This window comes from Alternaria dauci, chromosome 2 (genome assembly GCF_042100115.1).
Source record: "Alternaria dauci strain A2016 chromosome 2, whole genome shotgun sequence".
Lineage (NCBI taxonomy): Eukaryota > Fungi > Ascomycota > Dothideomycetes > Pleosporales > Pleosporaceae > Alternaria > Alternaria dauci.
Window position 1 is genome coordinate 216,867 of NC_091273.1, and position 16,626 is coordinate 233,492.

Here is a 16,626-nt window from a genome sequence, read left to right on the forward strand (position 1 = left end):
CCTGTGGATAATTTCAGGCTGAGCACACGCGTTGAAACGGGCTAGTCTTAATCGGGACCTGGTGCCCCACCACCTCAAGCTTGAACTTGCACCATCCCTTTCCTCATTCCCCAACACTCTCCGCATCATCCTCTTGCAGTGCGCTGCTACTAATCATCTAGAATTACGCCACGGTTCTCTCATCTGCCTTCAACCTGGAGCGAACGTAGTCCATTGACTCCATCGTGCATACCTAGGTAGCTGCGGAAGCTCGCACATGCAGATCCTTGCCCTACTGCACAATCAAAAACATGATCAATGTCGCACGGCATTATCATTCCGACCATGCGGTATTGCCGTTCAGCCTGTCCTATCACTCTTCGTTCCTTAATTATGAGATCGTGGGTTGTATTAACTGGTATGCTTCTAGCTAAGATATGCACCCAATGGCACCTACAGTATACCCAGATCCATTGCTTTATTCGAACGATTACGAATTCACTTGAATGTTTACGAAGGCAGTTTTGAGCAACAAGACTCACGTAAAGTGCCAGCAGGTAACGGCAGAGTGCTAAGAAACTGCCGATCTCCTCTTTGCCCCCACTCGACGTTCACCCGGCATCGCGACAAAAGCCTGACAAGCCACTTGGAAACGAAAACCACAAGGGCCGATATCCCCAGATGGCTCAAAGCGCCGTTAGTGAAACGCCACCTCCGCACTATCCACACTTTAGACTCTTTTCCAAGTCCGGGGTACGACAGGCTAAGCATTTGGAGGCACTATCGGCAGATATTGCGACAAGGGGGTAGACGCACGAACAACGATCTGCATATCAGTCTGGATCAATGGCATGCAGAAACAGGAAGCGACAAAGACCTCCAGTCTTGAAAGTCCAACCTTCTTGATACTGCCCACTCATCGTACAACAACCGCTGCTTTCGTTGCGTCTTTTCAAATCTCCATCCCTCAACGCTGCCATCATGCCTGACCTAACCTCGAGCCTCCTCTCCAACTGGAAATGCCTCGCAGCATGTACCCTCGTCTCAATGTCCCCTTTCCAGTACGGCATCGACTTTGGCGCCATCGGCGGCCTACAGGCGATGCGCGGCTTTCTCGAAGTCTTCGGCCACCCAGACCCCACCGTACCAACAGGCTACAATATCTCGACTGAGCGGCAACAGCTCATCTCATCATTGATGACGCTCGGTGCCTTCCTTAGCTCCTCGTTTGCGGGTGTTTTTGCGACAAAGTTGGGACGGAGACAGTGTCTTTGGATGGCTAGCGTGCTCTGCTGCGTCGCGAATATCGTTATGATGACTACGACGAGTATGGGAGGTCTGTATGCAGGGAGACTGTTGATTGGAATTGCGAATGGATGGTACATGACCTTTTCGCAGTTGTATATCCAGGTACATTCTCCCACCGCCCCTTCTCCACGTCTTCCACATGCATTGACAAATAGCCTCAGGAATCCGCCCCAGCGCGCTACCGCGGCCTCATGATATCCGTCTTCCAGATATGGACTTCAGTCGGCTCCCTCATCGGCACCGTCATCGACAACACAACACACGACATCGACGGCAGAAACTCATACCTCATCCCCCTCGGCACCATCATCATCATCCCCTTCTTCATGTCCATTGGCCTGTTCTTCATCCCCGAGTCCCCCCGCTGGCTCATCCTCGTCGACAGACCTGCACAAGCGGAAAAGGCACTCCTGTGGATGCGTCCGCACCCGGAGAGCGTGGCGGGTGAAGTAGCAGAAATCCAAGCCGCCATTGATGCGGAAAAAGCGGTCAAGTCGAGCGCGAATTTCTTGGATATTTGGAGGAATCCCGTGGATCGGAGGCGTACGTTGTTGGCTATTGTGGCGGTGTCGACGCAGGCAGCGTCTGGTGCTATGTTTATGATTGCGTATGGGACGTACTTCTTCCAGGTGTGTATCGCGCTTCCTGTATGTCTGACGGCGTGAAACTGACAGGGTACAGATGGCCAATGTCGGAAGTCCGTTCATGAACTCCTGCATCCTGACCTCCGTCGGTGTCCTCGCCATTATGGTGAACAGCAGCATCATTTCCAAGATTGGCCGCCGCCGCGTCTTCCTCATGAGTGGTCTCACCATCTGCGGCGTTACACAAATCATCATTGCAGCTGTTTACCACGTCAATCCCGGTACTACCCAGACTGGAAAGGTAAGATTTCCTTATTTTCTCAAACGTCACTGGGCTTCTTCGTACTGACGTTTACAAGGTCATCGTTGGCCTCTCAGTCGTCTACATCTGCGGCTACAACGGCATGATCGCCGCCTACGCATGGCTCACCGGCGGAGAAATCCCATCTCAACGCCTGCGTTCGTATACCTTTGGCATCGCATCTGCAGTTGGATTCGCGGGTGCGTGGCTTGCCACGTTCACAGCGCCGTACTTTATTAATCCTGAGTCGCTGAACTGGGGTCCTGAGTATGGTACGTTGAAGCTTTCCTCCGCACCTCCATCCCATCTAAATGCCAGGTTACTGACATACCTGTCCCCATGTAGGTTGGATCTGGGGCCCGTCGTGTTTCATCACTGTGGTCTGGGTGTACTTCTATCTTCCCGAGATCAAGAATCGCACGCTCGAGGAAATCGACGAGATGTTTGAGGCTAGGCTCCCTGCGCGCAAGTTCAGGAAGTATGTTTGTACCGGGAGGGTGTTGGCTGGGGCTGGGGATGAGAAGCTTGGCAGTGAGAAGGCCGGTAGTGAGAAGGATCAGGTTGTCCACCGGGAGGTTGTTGATGTAGGGGAGAAGGGCGCGTGAGCTGGAAAGGACATGGTGGTGAAAGACTGCACGTTTCAGTGGCTATGTTTGTAGCTTGAGAAAATCGATTGCTGAGAACATGGACATGGAATACATGCACAATGACTGTCTATTGTCTGAAAACTGGTTCTATTCTCAAAAGTTCCCATCGTGTATCAGCGACTGTGCATCCCTCCCATACAACATCACCCAACAAACACACAACACCCATACACCTCCCATCTACACACCCACACTCCCCTTCCTAATGGCCTCATCCCCCACCTCCTCCGCATACGCCTCCGCATCATGTCCAAACACCCAATCCTCCCTCGGAAACTGAATGAGCGACGGATCCTTCTTCACCTTCTCCCAATCCGTCTTATGCCACATATCCCTCGTAGTCTCGCCCGTCTTCTGCACAGCTTTAACACGCTCATACCTCACATCCTGATACGCCCTCAACGCACCCCTCACATTCCCCTTCCCAGCCCTCCTCAGCAACACCGCCAGCGTCACCCCATCTTCCAGCGCCTGCGTCGCTCCCTGTGCGCTCGTCGGCAAAAAAGGGTGCGCGGCGTCGCCGAGCAGACAGATGCGGCCGTGGCCAGGCGCGGAGCCGTAGCCGCTGACCCAGTTGGGTAACGGGTCTCTGTAGACGAGTTTCCAGTCTACGAGTTTTGCTTCGGGCGTTTTGGATACGATTTTCCAGCACATGGGGTCCCAGCCTTCGAGCACGGTTTTGACGTCGGAGAGGTAGCCGGGGAAGGACCAGGATTCGTCAATGTCGTGCGAGTCGCGGTGTGTGAGGACCCAACAGCAGTCTGTGCCGTTTTTGATGGTGCTGAAGAGAAAGTGTACGTCTGGGCCTGGGTCGGTCGTTAGTACGAGATTAGATCTTGAAAAAGGGGAAGGGAGGCGCACCGATCCAGCCGTTGAAGGTGTCTCCGTTGTCGCAGAAATGTTTAGTTTCTGGGTCTGATATCATGTCCTTGTTGCTAAACCATGCTCGCCAGACAGCATACCCACTGCTCTTGGGCTTGTCCTCGTATCCCAGTACCAATGTTCTTGCCTTGCTCCTCACGCCATCGCTCGCGACCACGACATCACCAGCAACCCTCGTCCCATCCTCAAGCACAACACCCGCCTCCTTGTCATCCTCCCAGTACTTCTCCACCCTCTGCCCCAGATTGATCTCGACCCCAATCTCCTTTGCGTAGTTAAACACAATCTCATGCAGCTCGCCGCGATGCCCATTGAAGTTTGGCGCCTTCTCGTCGCGCGGCGGCGTCTTCTGGTTGATGACAATCTCGCCGGTATCCCATTTGTGAATGTTGAAGCCGTATTCGGTCAGGTCGATGGAGATTTTGCGCATGTCGCGTGCGACGCGGCCGTCGCTCCAGCGCGCAAAGATGCGGCCGGCATTGGGGCCAAAGGTTATGATGTCGCCGAGGATTTTGAGCGAGGGGAAGGACTCGTAGATTATGGGGGTGTGACCGTGGCGGATGCATTCTATGGCTGCTGTGAGGCCGCCGAAACCTGGTGGGATGGTTAGAGATTGTACCTAGGCGATGGTGGGAGATGGAGAGATGTACCTGCGCCGATAATGATGACTTTGATGCCAGTCTTTGGCTTCGCGCCATTGGTGACGGGGCCATTGCCGTTGGTGTCGAGAGAGGGCATGCTGGGTAGTTTAGTCTCGTAGATTCTCGCGCGGAGCGGCATACGCGACTTGATAGAAATTCACGGCTAGAGTAACAGTGAGACCACGCGTTTGGTTGCGAGAAAAGGTTCAAGGTGTCCAAACGCGTCAACATGGTATCCTCTCGTGTAGCGTGGGGCTGAGGCACCCTGCATCTACCGATGATACGGCCATGGAGCCACAGGCTGAGCTACTTCATCCAGGCGACATGATGCCGATGGCCGACGGTGCAGGCGTGTGCCGTGGCGCCATGGGCTTGCAGACGTTGGACGCCTCTCGCGGCATGTCTTTTCCGTGGGGTGGACTCGCATTGTTGGAGAATGGATCGACATATGTGCCGGGTAAAGTGTGTTGACGCGTGATGCAACGTTGCTGGGGTTGACAAGGAAAGGATGTCACTGCCCCACATCGTGTTAGACCTCCCCGCACTGTACCCCGCAACGGCCTTGTGAACCGCGCTTTACCGTTTCCGGATGGCGTCGTTCGAGTGTGATGCAGGAAGTGCCAGAAGGAGTTTGGAGTTGGCATGCATACTGATGCCAGAAGACAAAGGAGCTGGGATGAAGCTCGGGCTCTTTGCGAATCGGTGCCGTGAACCGACGTAGGAATTTTGAGGATAGAAGACATGGTGGGGCGGGCTGGATGTAGTCCTGATGATAGCATTTCGAAACCCTTTCTCTGTAGACCGTATCTCATATCACCATGTCGACCTTGACACACCCAGTATGGAACCAGGAAACGGGCGGCCTCGAAGTCGCCAAAGCCTTCGCTGACCAGATCCGAGGGAAGACTAGTAAGAAGCCTCGCATTGTCTCAACAAGAAGACATTGAGTTGACAGAACATTAGTCCTCATCACCGGCATATCCCCCGAAAGCATCGGTTCTTCCATAGCCCTCTCTTTCGCGTCCCAGAACCCACAGCTCGTCATCCTCGCCTCGCGCACCAAGTCCAAGCTGGAAGAAGTACTCAAAAACATTCAAAATGCCTATCCAGACGTCGCGACCAAGATTGTTCTCCTCGACCTGATGTCTCAAGAATCTGTGAGAGCTGCCGCAAAGGAGGTGTCGCAGTTGACAGGCCATCTAGACCTAATCATCAACAATGCAGGCATCATGACACCAGCGCGTCAAACGACCAAAGAAGGCATCGAAGGGCAATTCGGCGCGAACCACATCGGTCACTTCTTGCTAACGAATCTGCTCATGCCTCAACTCCTGGCTTCGGTATCGTCTTCGAAGACGGGTGCGATACGCATTATCAACCTCACTTCTCTCGGTCACCGACTCAGTCCGGTACGCTTTTCCGATTACAACCTGGAGAAGAGTAATGAGGAGTTACTAGAGGCAGAGAGACATGCGCCATTGCCTCCAGCCTTTGCAAAGACAGCAAGTGATGGGTATAACGGGTATGTTGCGTACGGGCAGGCGAAGACGGCGAACATCTTGTTCTCTGTAGGTATCAATGAGAGGTTCGGTGGCAAGGGAGTGAAGAGCTATGCCGTGCATCCCGGATGTGAGTACTCCGCTCTCAGAATACTTTTCGATCGTTCCTGAGAGGATATGCTGACGGCTTAGCTATCTGGACTGGTCTCAGTCGCGACTTGGATGCAGAGGGTGAAGCTGTCATCCGAAAGACGAGTCCGTTCTGGAAGAACCACGATCAAGGGGCTGCGACGGTACTAGTCGCGGCGCTAGACCCTGCTTTAGACGGTGGGTATATTTCTGATCGGGCGATGCGCGCGCTGACACGATATCAGAGTCGAAAGGTGTTCTGCTGCATGACTGTCAAGTGTGCGATGCCATGCCATACGCGACCGACACCAAGCTAGCCGAGCAGCTGTGGAAGTTGAGCGAGGATCTAGTGCAGAGTAAATTCAAATTATGAGGGCGATCAGCTCAGAGCCAAAGCTACATTGAGCTACCATAGTGAAAGCAGGAATTATACAGGCGATGGCAAAGTGCCTCGTCAACTGACAAGAAACGTCCTAGCAAACAACGATTGGTGTCGGCATAGGATAGTGATGAAACGTGCGAGACTCTTCCAGGTCCTCTGCCAAGTCTCTCATATGCTCCAAACTCCTCTGCGTATCGTCGTGGTAGTCTCCGTTCTCTTGGGCGCGTGCTTCGTATACTTTCGTTGCGACTTTAAATGCTTGCGAGAAGTCATGCAGATGCTGTAAAAGAATCGCTAAGAACTCCATAGCATCCAGTGTCTCTGCGTGACTTGATCCATATATCTTTTGCAGATGCGGTATGATGGCGGCGATGATCTCTTCAGCCGCTTCAAACTTTCGTTGATCGTGAAGGGCAGTGGCAAGATTGAACTTTGTTTTTAGCGTTTCCGGATGCGACGCGCCCATAAGGTTCTCAAGAGTTTTGACTGCTCCCAGGTACAGTTCCTCGGCCTGATGGTGATGGCCTTTCTCGTTGATAGTCATGGCGAGATTGGCCTTGCTCTTCACCGTCTCTTGATGATTTGCTCCCAGGATATCGCGACGCGCATTATAGACATATGCATGTAGATCTTCAGCTTCATCTAGACGCCCTTTGAAGAGTAGCGCAATACCGAGATTGCTCTTCGCTGTGATGACGAAAAGGTCGTCTGCGTCGTAGACCTTTTGCCACCCTGCCAGTGACCGGTTGAACATGTCTTCTGCCATACTATAGTCGCCTTGATCCAGCATGACCCATCCAAGATTATTCACAGTGACTAGTGTATCCACATGGTGTTCGCCTAGCAGTGTTGTCTTCGTTGCTAAGGCCTTGCGGTGAAACACATGAGCCCTCTCGTAATCTCCTAGAGCTTGGTAGGCGATGGCTAGATTGTTTGAACTATGTGCTGTTCTTATATCGTCCCGTCCAATGTTGTGGCGTCTTGACCGATATGAGCTACGAAAAAGCGATAACGCCGTGTTCAAGCACCCTCGTAGTGCCTGAGCGGTGGCGTATTGTACGCCCAAAGCGGTGTATGCATCGAGCAAGCTCTTGTCATCACGGCATCTAGTCTGAAATCTGGTAGCTATCTTCGTGACTAACGCGTGATAGCCGATGGTGGACAGATAACTGCAGTATCGGATGGCTAATTGTGCAGCTCTCTGCGTGGTCGTCGTATCGATGATATCTTCGAAGGCATCATCTACGATTGTAGCCACGTGCATTTGAAGTTCGTGGCTTTGGGACAATAGACGTGGGCTTGAGAAACACGAAGGAAAAGCCATGTCGAGCAAACGAATCGCCAGCGCACGATGCCTCGATCGATCTGAAAGCGTCATCAATTCAGAACGCACCACGCGACGCACATGTTGGTTCAGCTCGAAAGCGTCTTCCGGTTCTGGCGCATAGACTAGAGATCGGGATTTCAATGTCGAGATAGCCTGTGACAGGAGCGGCTGCTCGAAGCCCGCCTGAAACAACACTACAGGGATATGGGAGCCGTGGAAAAGTGATGCTGTAGCGAGTAGGTCTTGAACGGTACTACCAGCTGAGAACTGGTGCAAAGACGGGTTCAAGGGGGAAATGCGGTGCACCACTGTGCTACTCCGAGAACTTGAATTCGAGGAAGTCTTACTCTGGGTAAGAGACATACTGCGCATATAGTCAGCATCAGGCTAACACCGCAACAGCCGGGTACTCACACAAAAAGGTGTGACTTCATGTTCTCGATGATTCGACCAGATGACTGTAAGAGTCGTTCCACTTCCCCTCGTCTCCTGACGATGAAAGCACGCTGCATCCTAGTAGAAGGCCTTGGCATCGATGTTCTAGAAGAAAAAGGCTGCAGCATGGCTTCCAGATCCCTAGTGTTCTTTCGGCATTGACCAAGATACCATACGACATTGTGATCCAGAATACCAAGATCATATTGTACCCTGTCAAGTAGTGAGGTAATCGCCTTCGACTCGTGTAACCATGTTTCGATCGTTTCTGTCGGATGACGTAGATGACGTGACAAGGCTGAGGCTGCTGTAGGAAGCTTGTATCCGTAATGCATCAGTTGAGTACCGGCAGCCAGCCCACCAACGATAGCGAGGACTTCCGCCATGATGTTTCGAATCAAGCGGCCAATATACGAGTTGGTTCCATGACAGTGTTTTGGGTACAGGCGCTGACCTTATACACAGTCTCAAAGCTGATGAAGTGGCATCATAACAAGGCTATGGTCGACACCGATCTTCCATCGCGCTGGTGTGCTGGTCAACAGGGATGCAGAAAGGCTGAAAGCTGCGTCCACTCACATTCGTGACATATCTCTTGGCGATCAGAACACTTCACCGGTTACAAAAAGATGGTGTGGAGGACTGGCAGAATAGCAATCCGTAACATGAGTTGGTCTTCATGAACCAGAAAGCAAATACGAATCTTCAGGGCTTTGCAAACCCCATGTGTTCTGCGAATTTGAGTTCGAGTCGCCCTACAGAATCTCCCCATACACGCCCAATGTTTCGTACTTGGACGTTGTGCTCTACTGAGTAAGGCTTCGCAAAGTTGATACGCGACATAGGGTCGATAGAAAGATCTGTGCTTTCTATCTTCACCTCGATGGGCTCTTCGATGATGTCTTCGCCTAGGAAATGCTTTTCAACTGCATCGCCGACTGGGACTACTGCCGCATGTCGATGGCCAACAACTCCAGCCTTTGTGGTTGCTTGTCCTGCGTATGTGCTGATTCGTAAACATACTGAGAACGTGGAGCTCGGCTTCACCACGGCGAACCTAGCTGGTTCGACAAATGCCTTCTCTGAAGACCCCCGGGCTTCGTGCCACAGTGTCATAAACACTCGGCCTTTCTTGAAGAACGAAGCTGGTTTACGGACTATGTCGTATTCTGGAATGGTCAATGCAAGGTAATGTGGTATGTCAAGAGATACTCACTAGACTGCCAAACGCCAGAAGTGTGTGTCTGCAAGGCTTGCCCAAGCTCATCAATGCGTTCGGCACAGACATCGAGCATACTGATGTCATCAGAAATATCCGTGAGAGTATTGACACCTGGATGCGTCTCCAATTTCCAGGAACTTTGGAACATAGGCATCCAAGCCATGTGAACATAGCCCAGATCCTTTACCTTGATGTTGTATTGTACCGGATACGAGATTCCAAACCACAGGCGGGAAGCTTCATGCAAAGGTTGCTCACCCGGGTTCATCACTACAGGTATTGGTGGTATGGTCATCTCTCGCTCGCCTGGAAGTGTCCGAGGTGAATGACCATGACTATAGATGATCGCATGCTCTGCAGGATCAACACCCGGCTTGGTAATGCCCCTTTGACCGTACGTATTTATTGGACTGGCTTTCATTAGAATGCGCGCAAGAAAGCCGGATGCAAACCTCTTACCATGCGTAACAAAAGCTTCGCTTGTGTCTCACAATCACAAATCTTCGGATTTGACTGTGGACATATTCTCCATATCTGACCATGCTACAAGCAGAGTCCTTGCCACTAGTGATCAAAGCATTTTTGCCCGCAGGCTCTGACCAAAGCACTGCGAAGACCTTGACATGTCAGTATCGCTATATGATAATGTTCTGTGGATGCGCTACCCGGCCTTCCTGGAAATATGAAGGATGGCGAACATGATACGCTGTATATCGCGTCAGCCGATGGAGGGCAACCAGCCAACGCGGTTCGTACCTGGTTCAAGAGTTTCGTAAGGTGTTGCGGTGGATGCGTAACCTGGGAAACTTCGGCCAGGTCTCTGGATTTCAGCTCTGAAAGGTGAGTCTACTCTCTGAATCACGGCATGGCTCTGGTCGACCCCGATATCCGCTTCGTTTGAAAGTGGATCCCAGGCGAAGAACCTCCAGTGTTGATCTATTTTTGCAGCGTCAGTCGTGGCTCCCACAATGACTCATGAGTGGCCCACCAGCATACTCCAACCAATAGTGTCGCTGGCTCTGGTTATCCCATTGTTTGCACAGGTACCGTTGGTGATGGACGTTCCACTCCGGCTGTTGCTGGGGCGCAGACATGGCGACGCTGTCGGATTTGCGATTTGCGACGCTATTATGAGGGGAAGACGGGTCACCCGGGCGGAGAGCCGCGAGCTACGTGGGGCTTGGCATATGCAATGCAACACAGAATCTTGGGGAACCTTACACAACGCTGTACGATCAGCATACAACAAGGCTGAGCACACGAAAATGCGTCCCTGCAGCAAAAGCCCCCATTTTTTCGACTGGGCCACCGATTTCCTCGCCTTTCGTGTAAAGCTGTCCAACGTCGACACCTTTCGCTGGGGTTCATCCTCATCGATGGCGGCACAACACCATCTCGTAAGGCACGCTGTTTCATCCAGCAAACACCAGTCACATGCTATATCAGGTCGTTTTGACGTCTGCTAGATATCACGGGTTGCAGTTGACTATGACGACGATAACGACGATAACGACGATGACGATGATGCTGATGAAGATGAGCACCCTCATCCCAGGAGTACCCTTCCTCTACATTCAGCCAGACGCTCTGTGCGACACTCTTTGTCGGACGTTGGCATATTGACAGCCCCTCTCGCGTCTGAACCTACCGACCAGGCGACTATCGCCAAACTCGAGAATGGCGCCCAAATCATGGTGGCGGTCACTGTCGAATCTAGGGACGCACTACTGCAACATCTACCGAACGTTCACGACGCCTTCGCTCCAACGGCTGATCCACACCTTGGTGACGGCTACCACAAAGAGCTAGCTTGTTACGATGGGTGCATTCTCACGGTGCCCCATCAGCAGAACAAAGTCTCTAGTATCACCACCCTTCACAAACGTCATGACGCAGCCACCCCCACGGTGGTATTCCTTTTGTTCAACGTTGCTCTTTTCTTCTCTCACCTGCAGATTCTTCATACAAAACTCAGCTCTATCGGTCTATTCGCGCGCGTTCCTAACGACCCTCCTCCCCGACCCCCTGCGAAACCGCTGGGCACCGGCCCTTTCCAGAGCGATGTCGTGAGACACACAAAGCATCGAGCCTCCTTCGTTCGCCACTACGTTCGCTAGAGCTGCCCCCGTAGCTGACTAGAATAAACAATAATGGCTGGAAATGGTGTTGGTTGGGCTTTTGTACAAGGAATGTAAGGATTGCCGGACGTACGTCGTGTGTTTAATAATCACCGGAGTCATGGCTGCATAGTGCCCCAGTTGTCCGGTCTGATGTCGGTCATTACCGAATTTGTTTTCGCGTTGGGATTATGGAACTGGACGTATGCTTTAGGAGCTAGACAATGCTTGTACTAAATTGGATTACGATGGCATGCTCCAAATTCTTCCTTCGATGTGATTGACCTCTTGTCAACGTTTTACGATTGCGTGTAATGCCGCATGCTGAGACAGCTGCTTCCAAGCGCTGCCAGGCGCACAAGCCTTGTCTCGCCATGGCATGGTCTTGTATCTTGTCACTCTTTGGCTTGAGCCGTGGCGCTAGTTTGTAGGGATGGGTGGGTTTAAAATCCACGTTCCGCCCGCGTCTGTCGCGCTTACAACGCTCGACGCCAACCTAGGGCGAACGAACAACGCTCCCCATCTCACTGCAAAAAGTCGCCTCCAGTCTTTGCAAGAACCTCATCATAGTAGCTCTGGAACGCCAGCCACCCCTTTTCCGGTGTCCCAACATTCTTGTACGTCTCAGCTGCCTCGCTGTCCGGTATAATCTTGGGCTTGTGTCCGCTTCCAGCCGAGGCTGCGTCGACCAGGAGTTGTGCTTGACACGTCTTATCGAGGGATAGGAACCAAAAGGCTGCTTCGTCGACGGTCTTGCCTACGGTGAGGATGCCGTGGTTCTGGAGGATAGCTGCTTTGCCGTCGCCTGTCGAGGTAGTTAGCAGCTGGACGATATGATCGTTGTGAGAACGAGGGGATATACGTACCCAGCGCATCCGCTATCCTCTCGCCCTCCTCGCCCGCCAGCACGACACCGCCAAATTGCTTGTAAACACCATGGCTCTTGTAGAAGCGAACACTATCCTGAGTAATCATATCTAGCTCCCTACCAAAAGCGCTAAAAGCCTTGCCATGCACGCTATGCGCATGACACGCAGCATCCACATCCGGCCGCCGTTTATGTATAGCGCTATGAATCGCAAACGCCGCCGCATTAATCGGCTGATCACCTTCCGCCACCTCTCCCTCCTCATTCACCAGTATAAGATCCGACACGCGTATCAACGAGAAATGCGCCGACAGCGGATTGAGCCAGAAATGGTCGGTCAGGATGGGGTCGCGCACGCTGATGTGGCCGGCGACCCCCTCGTCGAAGCCACGGGCGGCGAAGATGCGGTACGCGGCTGCGAGATGTTGTTTGCGGTAGAGACGCTCGTCCTCGGGGCGGGCAAAGGTTGGGTATTTGCGCACTTTGAGGGCTTGGCCTGACTTGGTGCGGCCCATGGCTGCGACGGCACGATTTTCGTTGCTTTCGGCGTGGTCGACTCATATGCTTGGTCCGACAGAAGCTTGTTGGTACCTCAAGGAGGTTGCGAGCGCGCGACTCAAGGGCGACTGAAGCCATCGAAAGCGGGGCACAATTGGCTCTGAGACGCGTAACAGCGACTTAGTTGATAGACGAGCTGGAGACATTGTAAGTGCTGTGGATTAGCAGGTGATGGTAGTGACTTGAGCATGACGGCTTCCCCGCCGGATATAATGCTGGGTAACATGCTGGAAATGTACGCTGCGCGTGTACCAGACGCGATTGGTGAGCGCTGAGAGAGGAGAAGATAGGCGTCGGAGGACGAGCCGAGGCTTGTCCGGCGATGACGTAAGCTGGAGCTACCAGTCTTCTTTCGCGTCTTCGGTATCTTCTGCAACTCCCAATGTCACTCGATTGCCTAGATACGTCAGTTGATTCCATGCCAAGTCGACTCCGTATATATGAAGCCTGGTTGATTGCACGATAGCCGAGGAAAGAGCATAGTTCCGAACCGTCTGAGAGTTGGTCAACAACCAGATTGATAGGTAAGGACTGACAAGCAATCAGACATGCGCAGATCGTGACACTAGGATCGTGACACTAGCGATGCGGACATACGTCTTTCGAGTTGAGTTTGTCAGTGTTGATGGCTTCATGATTCTGGACTACTAATCTCGTCTGGAAGAGCGTCGTCCAATTGCCCGACCCAGATCTTCTCTATATCATGGTCAGCGTAGAAAAACCCCCTTCTTTTACTGCTAGACGACACACGCGACAAGATGAGCACTCGCGCAAGATTTCACAGCAAGTCAGATGGGCTTACGTTCACTCTTTTCCCTTCACTTGAGTGGCGCTTACTGTCTCTTTCCACTACCATGCCCCGTTCCTTCCCTTCTCACGCGCTCACTTACCGCACCACCAATTACCGCCTAGAATTCTTCAATGGCGCTCGGACTCACTCTGCGATATATATTCCCGTGCTTCTCACCTTCTTTAAAGCCCCTCCACCTCGCTCGCGCTTACCTTCTCAACCCAAACCGCACTCCACAAGTCGCTGCTGCCCACTGGCACTACCAAAATGAAGCGTGCTTTCTTCCTCTTCTTCACCTTGTTAGCGGTCCTCGCTCTCGCATCCTCGTCGCCAGACGCCCCGACGACTTCCGACCTCGGTGAGTAGACACAACAAGCTCGCCACTGCACTCCTAACAACCACCAGCGACATCATCTATCCCGGAAGCGAACGTTCAAGAGGTATCAACCTCCGATACTGATACTTCCCAGACCACTGATGAAGAGTCGCCACATCAACTCCCGGTAGATGACGACTTGATCGCCGAGCTGCACGCCATCACCGGATCCAACACGACATGGCCGAACATCACGCACTCTAACATCAGCGCTTCAACGGCCGGCGATGTCGAAACCCTTACCGACCAAAACAAGATGAAGCATCTGAAAAGCTGGTACCGAGTCGACATCCGTATGGGCCTCACTGGCACTCACGTTGGGACCTTTGGTGGAGAACGATTGTACACTCGCATGTACGAGCTCTTGAAACGCTGCAAAAACGGTGGTAATTTGGATGATTGCGTCATCTCTAACGTCGTTTGGAGCAACGGGGGCAGATATTCTACGGACTCGAAACTTTACTTGAATGTTCTGCTTTCGAGTATCAACACTAGGTTGGAAGGCCTTGAAGACTTGACGGTGAGTGCAATTGTCTTTCGATAGTTCGAGGTCAGATTCTAACATATAATTAGTATCGAATGATGGCCAGGGCATTCCAGAAGATGACAGAGACGCCGAGCAACTGCTATCCAGCTAGCCTTTCTCCAGACCATCCAGGAGGTCCAACGAACGAGGGCGGCACCGGCAGAAATCTCTGGTTCTGCAACGTAGCAAGCCAAGTGATGATCGTATACCCCATCAACGGAGGCCCGATGCAATCTCTACTCAAAGTGACGCTCGAGTGGGATCACGCAACGGACCAAAAACACTACAAGTGCGACGAGATTGCGCAGTCAAATACCATCATGGACTGGGTCAGCAAACCCTTCGTCAACGACTATTATCTCCTCGGCGGCAAGAAACAGGACGCGTTCAGGAAAGAGATTGCCAAACTCCACAATTGGAAAGCGAACAGGGTTGCTACCTACACTTCCTGTCTCTGGGACCATTGCTTCAATACCCGTTCAGAAATGGCAGAACCGCGTCATGAGTGGATCGAGGTCGACGACTGTGAACCTAATTGGAATCCGATTGGATGTGATCCTGGTTCCGAGACGAGGAAGCAGAAGTCGCTACATTGTCCGCCTGAGTATCGGGGTACTCGGACTTATACGCATGGTAAACTTAATACGCGGAATGACGGGGATTACTGGCACTGGGACTGGAATGATTCTACATAAAAGGAGGGGTTTGGTTCTGCTGTTTGACCGATTAGTTGAGTAGCGGGAATGTTAATGGAAGTTTCTAGGGTTTTTCTTTATGTGCATTCACTTGGAGTTTAAGATTTGCTTCCGGTCAAGTGTGGAACCTTTCGAATTAACGGCATAGTTGTAAGTGATCGGAGCCTGAACTCAGCCTTGCTGCATCGCACGGTGGCTGCAGGACTCCAGAAGCAGGGTCATGAGCTGCGGCGGAGCCTTCAGCGCGCTGACAGCACATCATACATTATACTCTTCAGCATCAAGCCTGCTAATGTCACACGGTTCATTACACGTGCGGTAAACCATGCCAAATTGCGGTCTCTGTAGCGACTTTCAGCGCAGCCCGCGTCAGTTTCGCTTCATGTTCAACTGCAGCCAAGCGGAGTTGACTCGCTCGGCAAACACTGGATGTGTTAGATGCTCGTTCCTGCTGGAAGGCTTTCGCCACTTTGAACCGGCACTTGAAGGACCCAAGGACTATCGGCGCATTTATATCTGGGGCGAGAATATTGATGGTGGTTGTTCCGTAGAGATGGAGGTCTTTAGTGACGGCGCACTCAAGCTACGCCTGGAGTTCTTCGTCACAAAAGGCAAAAGCAGCCCTTTGGAAGGAGCGAAAATGTTACCCACGATCCCTGGCGATACTCGAGCCTGGGCTTCCATAAATTGGGCGAGACAACACTTGCAACAGTGTGTAGATTCGCACGAGTCGTGTGGTCGTCGAGTCATCCCGGAGCTTCCATCTCGGGTGCTCGAGATTGGAGCGGACAGAGAAGGCAGAGGGAAAGTAAGATTGATTGAAGCGCAAGGTACAGAGGCACAATATGCATGCCTTAGTCACCGTTGGAGCAGACCCGCAGATCTGGAGACCAAGCAATCCAATCTGGCTTCTCACGAAAACGGCATAGAGTGGGCGTTATTGTCGAAAACATTCAAAGATGCCATACTCGTCGCGCTCGATCTAGGCCTCCGATATATATGGATTGACTCCTTGTGCATCATCCAAGACGATGTGGATGACAAGTGGCGAGAGTTGGCCAAGATGAGTTCAATCTACGCAAACTCACATATCACCATTGCTGCCACGCGCTCAGACAGCGGAAGCCAAGGGTGCTACTCGGAAGCTACGCTCTATCGTCAAGACCACCGGCTTTCGGCAAAGCAGCCGGATGGAACCATGGCAACGACAGACCTCCATGTTCGCAGAAAGGTGACGCATATTGGCGAGCAGGGTGCGGTAACACCACTCCTGAAACGCGGATGGGTGTGTCAGGAGAGATTGCTCTCACCTCGAGTCTTACATTTCTGCGAGAAAGAGCTCATCTGGAAATGTCAAGAG

At 52.3% G+C, this 16,626-nt stretch overlaps 7 protein-coding genes across 7 annotated transcripts; 3 read left to right on the forward strand and 4 right to left on the reverse strand.

Moving 5' to 3' along the window:
- The first annotated feature begins 110 nt into the window (after nucleotides 1–110).
- On the forward strand, nucleotides 111–2,805 carry ACET3X_002163 (uncharacterized protein). Its single transcript, XM_069449342.1, has 5 exons — nucleotides 111–1,389; nucleotides 1,449–1,916; nucleotides 1,969–2,172; nucleotides 2,231–2,444; nucleotides 2,518–2,805. Exons 1-5 carry the CDS (start codon nucleotides 961–963, stop codon nucleotides 2,775–2,777), a joined length of 1,575 nt encoding a protein of 524 aa, XP_069308710.1. The 5' UTR covers nucleotides 111–960; the 3' UTR covers nucleotides 2,778–2,805.
- Nucleotides 2,806–2,999: 194 nt separating this feature from the next.
- ACET3X_002164 (uncharacterized protein) lies at nucleotides 3,000–4,439 on the reverse strand (the record flags this gene model as incomplete). The annotated part of the gene is made up of 3 exons (XM_069449353.1): nucleotides 3,000–3,625; nucleotides 3,681–4,295; nucleotides 4,352–4,439. 3 exons carry the CDS (start codon nucleotides 4,437–4,439, stop codon nucleotides 3,000–3,002), a joined length of 1,329 nt encoding a protein of 442 aa, XP_069308711.1.
- A 721-nt stretch (nucleotides 4,440–5,160) lies between these two features.
- Nucleotides 5,161–6,343, forward strand: ACET3X_002165 (uncharacterized protein; the record flags this gene model as incomplete). The annotated part of the gene is made up of 4 exons (XM_069449364.1): nucleotides 5,161–5,251; nucleotides 5,306–5,971; nucleotides 6,034–6,168; nucleotides 6,216–6,343. The coding sequence occupies 4 exons, from the start codon at nucleotides 5,161–5,163 to the stop codon at nucleotides 6,341–6,343; spliced, it is 1,020 nt and encodes a 339-aa protein (XP_069308712.1).
- Nucleotides 6,344–6,443: 100 nt separating this feature from the next.
- Nucleotides 6,444–8,113, reverse strand: ACET3X_002166 (uncharacterized protein; the record flags this gene model as incomplete). Its single annotated transcript, XM_069449376.1, has 3 exons — nucleotides 6,444–7,168; nucleotides 8,027–8,043; nucleotides 8,094–8,113. 3 exons carry the CDS (start codon nucleotides 8,111–8,113, stop codon nucleotides 6,444–6,446), a joined length of 762 nt encoding a protein of 253 aa, XP_069308713.1.
- Nucleotides 8,114–8,791: 678 nt separating this feature from the next.
- On the reverse strand, nucleotides 8,792–10,430 carry ACET3X_002167 (uncharacterized protein; the record flags this gene model as incomplete). Its single annotated transcript, XM_069449387.1, has 6 exons — nucleotides 8,792–8,845; nucleotides 8,907–9,283; nucleotides 9,412–9,746; nucleotides 9,796–9,953; nucleotides 10,002–10,042; nucleotides 10,325–10,430. 6 exons carry the CDS (start codon nucleotides 10,428–10,430, stop codon nucleotides 8,792–8,794), a joined length of 1,071 nt encoding a protein of 356 aa, XP_069308714.1.
- Nucleotides 10,431–11,951: 1,521 nt separating this feature from the next.
- ACET3X_002168 (uncharacterized protein) lies at nucleotides 11,952–13,142 on the reverse strand. The gene is made up of 2 exons (XM_069449398.1): nucleotides 12,320–13,142; nucleotides 11,952–12,258 (listed from the first exon to the last, which is right to left on the reverse strand). The coding sequence occupies exons 1-2, from the start codon at nucleotides 12,834–12,836 to the stop codon at nucleotides 11,978–11,980; spliced, it is 798 nt and encodes a 265-aa protein (XP_069308715.1). The 5' UTR covers nucleotides 12,837–13,142; the 3' UTR covers nucleotides 11,952–11,977.
- Nucleotides 13,143–13,936: 794 nt separating this feature from the next.
- On the forward strand, nucleotides 13,937–15,266 carry ACET3X_002169 (uncharacterized protein; the record flags this gene model as incomplete). Its single annotated transcript, XM_069449409.1, has 3 exons — nucleotides 13,937–14,027; nucleotides 14,075–14,565; nucleotides 14,619–15,266. 3 exons carry the CDS (start codon nucleotides 13,937–13,939, stop codon nucleotides 15,264–15,266), a joined length of 1,230 nt encoding a protein of 409 aa, XP_069308716.1.
- Nucleotides 15,267–16,626: the final 1,360 nt, after the last annotated feature.

What these genes read in the sequence shown, in the direction of transcription:
- ACET3X_002163 (XM_069449342.1), top strand. Translation starts at nt 961, where the DNA reads ATGCCTGACCTAACCTCGAGCCTCCTCTCCAACTGGAAATGCCTCGCA. An exon ending in ATGGGACGTACTTCTTCCAG is followed by an intron (nt 1,917 to 1,968) that starts GTGTGTATCGCG and finishes GACAGGGTACAG; the next exon opens with ATGGCCAATGTCGGAAGTCC. An exon ending in GAACTGGGGTCCTGAGTATG is followed by an intron (nt 2,445 to 2,517) that starts GTACGTTGAAGC and finishes GTCCCCATGTAG; the next exon opens with GTTGGATCTGGGGCCCGTCG.
- ACET3X_002168 (XM_069449398.1), bottom strand. Translation starts at nt 12,836, where the DNA reads ATGGGCCGCACCAAGTCAGGCCAAGCCCTCAAAGTGCGCAAATACCCA. An exon ending in GAGGATAGCGGATGCGCTGG is followed by an intron (nt 12,259 to 12,319) that starts GTACGTATATCC and finishes CTACCTCGACAG; the next exon opens with GCGACGGCAAAGCAGCTATC.